The 11,962-nt window shown below is 33.7% G+C and overlaps 1 protein-coding gene and 1 pseudogene across 1 annotated transcript in view; one reads left to right on the top strand and one right to left on the bottom strand.

Annotated features, from left to right (window-relative positions):
• CLINT1 (clathrin interactor 1) overlaps nt 1-11,962 on the bottom strand; it is a 97,210-nt gene that overhangs the window by 35,416 nt on the left and 49,832 nt on the right. The window contains 2 exon segments of the mRNA XM_006901967.1: nt 1,021-1,117; nt 1,671-1,775. Of these exon segments, the coding sequence (XP_006902029.1) occupies nt 1,021-1,117; nt 1,671-1,775 (202 nt within the window).
• The window catches only part of LOC102866200, a 52,261-nt pseudogene continuing 49,589 nt past the window's right edge, over nt 9,291-11,962 (top strand).

Raw genomic sequence — 11,962 nt, 5'->3', positions numbered from 1 at the left:
ATATAAAATGTATTATAATTCTGATTAAGAGTTAAAAAAAGAGAACTTAATATTTCTTGGTATAGTACTCATGGAGAGATGATTAGATATATGAAAATTTTAGTTATATTGCTGAAACTGAAAGGCACAAAACTTTATTCTATCAAATACTTCCCTTAAAAAAGTAGTCCACTTGAGAACTTAAAAAAGTAAATTTAATTTAGCCATTTCATCTATTTGATCACACTTATTGCATAAACCAGGAAAAAGACAGTGAATGTCTTAAAGAAACAAATAAAGGAAAAAAATCAAGGAAATAAATATAGATTTATTCAGTCTTGATAGTCAAATATTACTTTGAAAGTTTCAAATACAAATGCCCTGTGCCATTTTGGAAAGTACAGAAAATTAATCTGAATCACAAGAAAACATGGAGGAAGAAGAAGAGTATCTGGCTGTAGAATTCTGTAGTATATAATTAAGTGATGAGAACAAAAGAAAAGGACTTTGCTGAATGAGAGTTCATTTTTAAATACTGCAATTTAAAATCTGATGTTTTAAAATCTTTAGTTACTACATTTTAAATTATGTTATAATAATACATTTAAGAATAGTGTGTTAAATTATGAATTACATAAATTTTTACGTACAGGTGATAAGCTATTTTAAATTGTGTTTTTTTGTTCATGGCTAAACATGCAAACTATTAAAGATTCCTTATTTTCATATGAGAAGCTTTATGCTTTGTGGAAAAATAAATTTAAATACTCAAGTTAGAAACATTACTATTACTTTTACACATTTCAAACATTACTATTACTTTTAGACATTTACATTACTATTACTTTTTAGACATTTCACACTGATATAATGACTATAAAACAGTATACTGTAATAAGTCTACTTCTTTTACCTGCCTAGAAAATGCTGTTCTACGATGTAATGTGTTCCAAAATTTTATACACCTCCCCCCTTAAGTTTTACGTATTTGAGGTTTTTAAGCATTTATTTCAAACAATAAAAGTAAACTTCTATCCATACCTTATAAACTCTTCTCCAATTCTTTTTGTTGTCTTTTAACATCCGTGACCAAAGCATATTCATAAGTTCTGGAAACTGTTCATACATAAATGTAGCCCTGGGGGAAATAAAAGTAATTTTCCTTAAGAGTTCGCAATATGTTAATTTTGACAGTAGATGGCAGGCTTGTTCTAAGTAACTGTTTCACCAAAGAACAGAAAAAAATTTGTAAGCATATTAAAAAAAAAAGAAACAACAAACCCGTACTTCCTTAAAAATGTTTTTCCTATATTTTGTATAATACCTAGCACATTTGTAAACCCCAGTCAGTAGTTACTATCAGCCTTTATTATCCTTACATATATTGGAAAAATGGTACAGATGTTCATCAGGGGGAAAAAATTGTAGAAAATACTACATAAATAGCTACAATATCTCAACATTGCTGGTGGAGAGGGGAACCACTAAAATATGCAACATTTTGTTTTACTTTTTAAAGTTATTTTTTCAAGAGAATGGACCCTGCATAAAACTACCTATTAGCCTTATTACAAAAGTTATGCAAAGTTTCAGTTGAGAAGCTAAAGACTTTAAAACCTAAAGCCAAGTTCGTATGTCTGGGTAAAAGTACTTAGGTTCTTTCTGCACTGCTGAGTCAAATTATCACTTACTTGGCAATCTCTCCCATGAGTTGCCCAGAAGGTCCCCAAGGATCATCATTCGTTGCTTCTCGAACCTTAGACTCAATTTCTGAATAATTCATAACCACATTGGTGCTGCAGAGAAAAAAATGCACGCACATACGCACAAATATTAGCATCAAAACTGAGCAACACATGAAAACTTAATAATGACACTACTGGGTGTCCTAATGAGATAACTTTACAGGGTGGGAAAGAAAACATCTTTCATGCACAAGCTACCCTAAGGATACCATATAATACATTTAGGTTATCTTTAAGAAAATTTTACTATTCCATTAGCCTTCAAGAATACAGATGAGAAATTACATTAGAGCTGGCTTAAGTCCAGTTTTTAAAAAAAGGTCTGGGTCATAGGAAAAAGTAAACTCAACTGGTAGACTATATTATAAAACTAAACTGCCAATTTCCTGACTCATCTGCTTTATTATATTTAAGTTTACAGAAATTCTGTAAATTAGTAAGTAAAATTTAACAGCTGAACATTAAATTACACTAAAGAAACAAGCACAATGCCAAAAAAGAACATTCTCTAAAAATATATATTTGATTGAAATCACTTAGTCTTTTCCCCTCCACCCATATTACAAACAAATTTCCATATACTTAGATAAACAGAGTAATCCTCATTTTTACTGGCTATATACTATTCCACCAAAAGACGACTACGATCATGTAGTAAACATTCCTTTAAGATTTCAATAGTGATTGAGAACATGGGTTCTAGGAAGAAGAAAGGCTTGGCTCTAATTACTTCCTTAACCAAAATTATTCAAAGTAAAAATTAAAATAAAAAGAATATCTGCCTCAAAATTATTTTACAGTACATCAAATAGTACTTAGCACAGTGCCTGACTTATAGAAGTGCTCATTACATGCTATTATTAGATAATAACATTAAAAATAATGATCTTTAATTAATTTAATGTTAAAGCTATTAAAGATAATAATCACCTATTAAAACTTAAAAATAGTAAATATTTTCCAAAAATTAACTTTGAAAAAACTTCAAAATTAAGAAATGTTTAGCTCTTAAAATAATTCCTCAAGTTCAAATAAACGTTAACAATTTAGTCATTCTGAGAAAGAATAATGAAATAATTGTGAAAATGTATAGAAGTATTCTATTCATTTAACATCTCGAGTTCTAATTATTGTTACTAAATAATAATTGTAAAAGATGTCTGTGAATATGTTTATTCAAATCTCTCTGCTATAAAAAAACTGGAAAAAAATTGGGATTGGCTATCTATACCTTCCAATTTTGTTAGTTTTTTGTTCATCAAAAAGTTTTGCTTTGTTTGTAATTAGAAGGCTTGGCTGAAACTGGCATTCAATTTTTTTCTCAAATATAAACAGAAATTCTAAATGCATTATAAATAATTTCTTTACCTTTATGGAAGAGACTATAGAGCTTGGGTTCAAGTTTTAAAAGAACCATTGTGCATACAGATGTGACTTATGAAATTACTAAATAAATCTGACTTCTAAATTTGTAGTCAGAAGACTGCTATACTAAAGAAGAAAAATAAACTCTTACTACACTCTTTCAAATCATGACGAAAGCTGTCTTCTAAAATATCAACCAGTTTGACAAAATAAGTATAAATTATTTCCCTGGGACGGACATAAATTCAAACTCAACTTGCCTCCTTAAAATAGTAATACAATCACTGAATGAATTTTTATAACAATCCAAGATTCTACTGACAATAATTTTGAAAGTAAATATAGAAGACGAAAAAGAGTATCTTTTTTTCTAATTTTGTCAACAATGAAGACAAAATAAAATCAAGGCAGCCACTGACGGATTTACAATTTAAGATGCCATAAAATGATGGATTTCAGAATGCTTTTGTTTATGCTAGTGGCTGAAGAATGTGTGGCTTAGACAGTTAAAAGTGTCAAAATGCAGCTGTGGGAAATGAACAATAGCAATTAAGATTATAATTCACCCAAGCATTTCATTACCAAGAATGTACTTGAAATCTGTTTGCATTGTTTAATTTGTTGGAGAACATGGTGAAAGGAGTTAATCTCCGGTTCATGTACTTGAAATATTTTCACTAGAGGTTTCAAAAATGCTCCAGTTTTCAGAACACTACTTTCCTTGTTCAAGCTACAAAGGCCCATGAGTCAAATGGGAAAGGTTCTGTTTCCATAACCCTTCAAAAGATTCCTAGTTGAAGGTTTGTGTTTGAGTGCTACACATTTAGAGAGAGATGGCAGTGAGCCAGTAATTTAAAAATCTCATTTTGAAGAGTGAAAAAATAAGAGGAACTATGTAGAATGCTAATTTGCCATTAGTACATATAATAAGTATAAACTATGCCCACAGAAAGATATGGCTATATAAGAATAAAAAGTAACAGATCACTTTCACAAAGAAAATCAGTCTTAATTTTAATGCAATTTTTCAGTGAAATTGTTGCTCTCAGAAAATGCAAAGAATCCTCTCTTGATGAAATCTGACATAAAGAATTGAAAAACAAAGTCTTTTAAAGCTGTGCTTAGTAATTTAGAAAAAAAAAGGAAATTAAACTAAAATACAACAAACCCTTTTTTCTCTACTGCATAATCTGGCTTTATTCCAGGTCATTTAAATAACTATTTGTAAAAAGTAAATATGGCATTTTGATTCTTCCTTTCCCATATTTCCTACTGCCCTCATTCCATGCCCCATCCCTTTTAGGCCTTTAAGAAAAAGAGAATAACAAAAAGGAAAGAAAATGAAATTTATGTCCAGAGATCCAAAGACAAAATAATTCCCAAAACTTCCTGTAATTGACATTAATGCTTTAGGAGGATATTTCTGACACTAGAGGGAGTTCTCTCATCACTTTTTTTAAAAACAGACAAAATGCAGACAATGCTTCTCAATCTACAAATAAAAGTCTAGGAAAACAAGAGTATTTTTGTATTATTTGAACTAATACTAGTAGTCCAGTCAGTGTTTTTTTGTTTTTTACCTTTATCAGTCTTAAATTGAAATACCTAATTTGAAAAGGTTTTAAATTCATTCTCACTTACTTACTTACATACATTCACTTATTCACTGTAGTCAAATGGGGTCCCCCTCATTGCTGACTCTAAACTTGGCTGGCCTCTGTGACATACACAGGAGATTGCCCATCTCCTTTCCAAAGGGTGGCTGGTGGATTCGAACCAAATGAGGGGCACTGCCTTTGAGTCAGTAGTGCAACACCCAACAGACAAGGTAACCAGATCTCTCTAAGTTCACCCTTACCACTTATTTTAAAAAAACAAAAAACAAACCACAATAGAAACAAAAAACCAACATCAAAAAACAAGAATAGGGAAATAATCATATGAACATGTATGATAGTCAAAGTCCTTACATCAAAAGACTAAAGATTAACATAAAAAAATAAATTTTGTTTTACATAATTCTAATAATTAAAAAGGCCAAAAATATTCTATTGATTTCCCCCCACCCCCTGTATACAATTTTCAACCAGCAACGAGAGCAAAAGAAAACTTGTGGCTCTGCAGAAGTCTCTCGTGATTGCTAACTTATTAAATCACCACCAAGAACTCTTCAAGCTCCAGGTTCTTGCCCATATTTAATAGCCTTATACTTCTGTTAGATTTAAACCCAAATTTACTGTCATTTAGTCGATTCCTACTCTACAAAAAGGCAAAGAACTGCCCATAGAATTTCCAAGCTTGTAAATCTTTACAGAAGCAGACTTCCATATCTTTGGCCTGTGGAGTGGCTGGTAAATACAAAGGTTAATTTTGAGGTTAGTAGCTGAGGACTTTCAGCCACTGTGCAAACAGGGCTCTGTACTAACAGGGAAATCAGTAACAAGAAACAAAGAAAATACACTAATAGTGCTAAATGGTGGGTTTTGACATTTTTATCACTAGTAATAAAATTTCCAATTTTTAAAATCATTTAGTGATCTTTGTTCTTAGGTGCCATTGAGCTGACTATGACTCATAGCAACCTTAAAAACTACAAACTTGAATCCTCTTTTATTTTGAGCTATCCTCATCATCTCTGATGACACTTGGGCCCATTGCTACAGGTTCAATCCACCTCATTGGGAGTCTTTTTATCTTTTGCTGACCCTCCACCTTTATAATAAGCATGATATCCCATCCTAGGAATAGCTTCTTCTAGCAACAGGACCAAGTATGAGAGATGGAGCTTCACCATTCTTGCTTCCAAGGGGCTCTCTGAACTTTTCCAACACATATCTGTTAGTTCTTTTCGCAGTCCACAGAATATTCCACACTTTTTTCCAACACCACAACTTGAAGGTCTCAATTATCCTTCTGACATCCTCATTCACTGTCTGGCTCTCAGATGTAAAGCACATAAATGAAAAGACCACTGCCTTAATCAAGAGCACTTTAGTCTTCAAGCTGACATCACTGCTATTCAGTATTTTGGAGGGGTCCCTGACAGCAGACTAGCCCATAGTAATAGGTTTCTCGATCTCCACTGCTGATAGCAAAAGTGTTAATTGTAGATCCTTTCTCCGTCTATCATGATGTTGTGCACTGGCCCAGTCGTAAGGAGGTTTATTTTCCTGATGTTGAGATATAATCCATATTTAAAGTTTGTGTAGTCTTGGATCCTCTCTGCAACAAGTATTTCAGGTTCTCCTCACATTCAGCAAACTAGCATCTGCATACCCTTATACCACATTCCTCTTCGTATACCGATCTTTGTAGAGTCTGGCTTCACGAATTATTTGCTCAGCTGACAGACTGAACAAGGATGGGGAAAAGGATAAAACTCTGACATACACCCTTCCTGATTTTAAACCATACAGTGTTGCTTTGCTCCATTCAGACAATAGCTTCATGATTTAGGTATAGAATTCATATTTGTTATGATCTAAACAGTCAAATGCCTCTGCATAGTCTATAAAACTCAGAAAGACATTCTTTTAGTACTCTGTTTTCAGCCAGGATTCATCTGAGATCAGCAATGATGTCTTTGGGCAGGCTGGGAGCAGATCTCCATAGGCATTAAGAAGAGTGACCCTGCCACAGGCCCAGTGCAGCTGGGTCCTGAGCGCAGGCTGGGATTGGAGCTATCAGTACAACCGACACACACACACAAAAAGTGTATTTCTGATCACTGACATTGTTTTTCCTATTAGAAACTTGCTAAACCAAAATTATACACTGACAGAAAAGGTAAAATATAGGTATGATATATTCCTAAATACTAAAAAATAAATTGAAGACTGAAGTATTAAAAAACATTCTACCTCTTCAGTTTTATATTTCTTTTTTGAACTGAGTGAAATATGTCTGAATTGTTTTATTTTCCCTTTAAGATTATTATAAAGACATCACTAACCTCAATGTAAGCAAAATATTTACCTGTTATTTTCTGAGATTATGTGGTCAGTATACAGACTGAGTGAGTACAGTGAAAGGATGGATACAATCTTGATATGTATCTATCCTGATTTTAAAGCACTGTACCATTCTTTATTCTGTTAGAATGAATGTTTCCAGGATGCAATATAAATTCCACATACGTAAAATTAAGTCTTCTGGATTCCTCATTTTTTGCAATGTTAACAGTTCAATGTCTGCATAATCAAGTAAACAAAGATAAACAAACCTTCTAGTATTCTCTGCTTTCAGTCAAAATTCTTTTGAATTCAGCAACAGCTGTATCCCTTCACCACCATCCATCCCTTCATTATTCAATCTGCATGATGAGCAAATAACTCAACAGGCTGGCTGGACTATACAAAGAACGTGGCATCAAGATTGGAGTAAGACTCACTTATCATTTACAACTTGTGATATACACGTTCCTTGCTGAAAAGTTGAAGAGAACTTAAAGCATTTACTGTTGAAGATCAAAGAGTCGAGTTCAGTTTGGATTATACCTCAACATAAAGAAAATAAAATTTCTTAAACTGGACCTATAAACAGCATCATGATAAACAGTAAAGACTGACACTTTCAAGGATTTAATTTTACTTGGATTCACAACCAATGCTCATGGCAGTAACAAACAAGAAATTAACATCTTTAAAATATTTTAAAAGATGTTACTTTGAAGATTAATGTGCCAAGATCCAAGCCAAGGTATTTTAAATCACCTCATATGCATTCAAAAAGCTGCAAAACGAATAAGAAAAGACTGGGGAAGAGTTTATGCATTTGACTTAATAGTGTTGGCAAGGGATACTGAATAGGGGGGGGGGCAGGGACAAAAGTGCAACAATGAATGAATGGAAATCCAAAATCTCTAAATATTTACTAAAATTTTAAAAAAAAAAGTACAAAAAGAATGTCCCTTAAAAATGAGGACACTAACACTTCATCTTACATACTTATCTAGAGGATCAATTCCCTGAAGGACATCCATCATGTTTGGTAAAACAGAGGGTCCGTGAAGAAGAAAATGATCATCAACGAAATTGACTAATCTAGGAGTTTCAACAACCGGCTCAAATGCACCAGTGACTGTGACGACTGCAGATTTGCTGTGAGTCAGCATCAACTTGATGGTCACCAAGAATTTTTTTGAGATCTTTTAAGTGTAAATTTTTTCATCTAGATGTATACATACTCCAAGAGATAAACAGAAAGCAGCAAGAGAGGCAAATTAATGTTTTAAATAATGGTAATTTTTCTATTAAGAGTAAAATATTATCATAAAAACATAAATCATTAGGCATATTTTATGTATAGGCGAATAAACAATGCTGTGGTGGTGTTAAGTGCCATCAAGTCACAGACAACTCATAGTGACTGTAACCTGAAAACTTGTGTAACTTTCATCGTTTCTCCACGTTCATAGAATTTCCAGAGGCAAGCTACTTTGGAAGTGGATGCCACTCCTGCTTCCAAGCTTGTTTTAATCCAGAAGCTCCACAAAACACTGCCCACTATGGGTAACCATTATCACATTTGACACATCATTGTCACAGTGTTCAGCATCACAGCAACCACGTGTTACTTCTGTACAGCAAATAGACCGACCAGTACACAATTAAAACCAGAGCTGAGGGCCTGTGGCCCTTGGGTCCAAATACATTTTTAAATAGGAGGCTCAATCAAATCAACTCACACCCATTGGCAAGTAAACATTCCACCCTAATCCTAACCAGAACCAGGAATCAAACCTCTGTAGAATTGGGCTGCTGCAGATGACTTCCAAACTGGATTCCAGCCTCATACTTCTGACCAAATGCATTACATAGAAAATTACTATTATTTCTATTTTCAATAACTTGTTTTTCTCCAAGTAAAACCTTGCTGCAGAAAGTGAAAAGGATTTGAAGTACTGTTGCAAAAGATTAGTCTATAGCCTTCAATATGGATTACATTTCAACATTAAGAAAATAAAAATTCCTCACCACCAGACCAATAGACAGTATCATGATAGATGCAGAAAAGATTTGAAGTTATCAATGATTTCATTTTACTTCTACCATCAACATCCAATGGTAACAGCAGTTGAGAAATAAAAAGACAACAATGCACAGGAAAAATCAGTTGTTAAGTACCTCTTCAAAGTGCTAAAGTACAGGAGGCAGAAACAAGAGTGTGTTCAAGATTCCATTCCACCCATAACCTACCACCATGGCCAAGGAAGGCACTGATGCTGGAGGCGAAATGGATGTTAATACTGCTTTATAAGAGGTGCTAAAGACTGCCCTCATCCACAAAGGCCTAGCATGCATAATCCACGAAGCTGCCAAAGCCACAGACAAGCGCCTAGCCCATCTTTGTGTGCTTGTATCCAATTGTAATGAGCCTATATATGTCAAGTTAGTAGAGGCCCTTTGCGCTGAAAACCAAATCAACCGCTGATGACAGGAAGAAAATGGGGGAGTGGGCAGGCCTCTGCAAAATTACTGAGAAGGAAAACCTCACAAAGTAATTGGCTGCAGTTGTGTTGTTGAATACCAGGACAAGGATGTTACTGAAGAGTATTTCAAATGCCAAGAAATGAGACCAATAAAGAATTTGGCGTATTAAAAAAAAAACAAAAACAACCTAACAAAAGGGCAATAATGTCAGCTTAAAGACCAGGGGACACCTTGATCCAAGCCCTTGTGTTTTCAATTGCTTCCTATGCATCTGAAAGTTGGATAAGGAAGAAGAATGACAGAAGAACTGATGATGCCTTTGAATTGTGGTGTTTGAATATTCCATGGACTGCAACAGAGCAAGCAAGTCTGTCTTGGAGGAGGCGTAACTAGGCTACTTCTTAGAGGTATGGATGGTAAAAGTTCACATACTTTGGCCTACTGTCAAGAAAGGTCAGGACTTAGAAAAAGACATTCTGGGAAGGATGGAAAGTCAGTGAAAGAGAGGACAACCCTCAACAATGGGCTCAAATATGGCAAAGACAGTAAAAATGGCAAAAGATAGGACAAAGTTTAGATGTATTGTTCATAGGGTTGTTATGACTCTTAGTTGACTTGACAGAACCTAAAAACCACCACTATCATACACACACAAACACATCTGCGAACCTCGAGGGCATAGTAGGTTAATATATAGTTTTATGTAGTTGTTGTTGTTAGTTGTCAATGAGTTGATACCAATTTATGATGACTTTATGTGTACAGAACAGAGCTGCTCCACATGGTTTTAAGGAGCCAGGCTTTACTTCTAAGAGTGACTTGGGGTAGGTTCGAATTGACAATCTTTCGATTAGCAATTAGTCTAGAACTTTCAATGTGTGCCATAATAAACACAAACACCCACAAATATATATCCTAAATATCCATTTAATTAATATATGTACACTACAATAGGAACAACTGAGCTACCAAGATTGAGATTAACATGATTTTAATAATAGTAATAAGTGCTAATATCAAAGCATATATTTAAGAGAAATCTCTTGTCCTCAATGCTACAAATATTTCTGTATCTGTAAAATTATAATGCTCACTCACTAGAAAGCTATCTGTAAACATTTTTTTTAATTATAAAACATCCAAAAAATAATCAGAAAGTCTGCTCAGGTAACGAGTCTTATTAGCCAGGGAACATGTGATTTTTAAGTATGATTCTGGCTCAAACACTATAGAAGTAATTTAAAAGTATTTGCTCTACAAGCCTATTAATGGGCAATGTAGAAATTAATTTTTCATTAAGGGATGGCCTTCCTCATATTAACCTTATTTATAAGCATTTATCGCATTTTAATAGGTTTGATGTGTACTCTTTAAAACTAAGTTACTTCTTATTATAGTCCTAGGAATTATCAAATTGTGATCTATCAAAACATGACTTCCAAAGTTTAAAAATTGATAACCTTCATTGTTATCAGATAATGATACACTGCTTTACTTGGGTGCTATCTTAAAACATGGCCAATTTTTTCAGAAGTATATCACCTGATTCTTCTTCCCAATCTGTTTTAGTTTGGAAGCTCCTCTGAAAATTGCCCATCACTGGTGAAGGGAGATACACTGGTGACACAGTGTTTGTCCACCATTACAGCTACACACAAGCCACCACAGTATGACAAAGTGACAAACCAGTGGTGGTAGTAATCACTATTCAGTGCCAAACTGGAAGACCTGGTCAGCTGAATTGACAAGATTCTTATGTGTCCATCCCAAAGAAAGGTGATTTAAAGCAATGTAGAAATTATCAAACAATTATCATTAACATCAAGTGGAAGTAAAATTATGGTGAGGAGAATTTTTAAATAAATGTTTGCAGTGATACCACTGAATGGGAACAACCAGAAATCAAAGCTGAATTTAAAGAGAATGCTGAGTAAGTAACACTGCTGGGGTAGGATGAATCTTGGCTAAAAGATCATAAAACCAGTAAGATGTTTCCTTGTGTTTTATAAACTATGTAAAGATTTCAACTGTGTAGACCATAACAAAACACAGATTTCAAAGAATAAGAATTTAATAAACTTAATTGTGCACATGTGGAATTTTCATACAGATCAAGAAGCAGTTATCTGGATAAGATTATACTGTACGATTATAAATCAGGAATGGTGTGCATCAAGCCCGTGTCCTTCTAAAATCTGTATGCTGAAAAACTGCATTATATGGAGAAGAACCTAACACCAAGATTAGAAGACTCATAACAATTTGCTTTATATGGAGATCACAACTTTTCTTGCTGAAAGCAAAGAGGATTTAAGAAGCATTTAATCATGATAAAACCAAAGACTACCACCATTGGTATGGAATATTTTAACATAATACAAAAGTCTTCAAAATGAACCCTTAAGAAACAAAGATAAATTAAGAAAACATTGACATTTTCAA

Source organism: Elephantulus edwardii, unplaced genomic scaffold (genome assembly GCF_000299155.1).
Source record: "Elephantulus edwardii isolate Elephantulus edwardi_28Jun2011 unplaced genomic scaffold, EleEdw1.0 scaffold00354, whole genome shotgun sequence".
Lineage (NCBI taxonomy): Eukaryota > Metazoa > Chordata > Mammalia > Macroscelidea > Macroscelididae > Elephantulus > Elephantulus edwardii.
The sequence above is the reverse complement of the archived record's forward strand: the minus strand, read 5'-3'. Positions and strand labels throughout refer to the sequence as shown.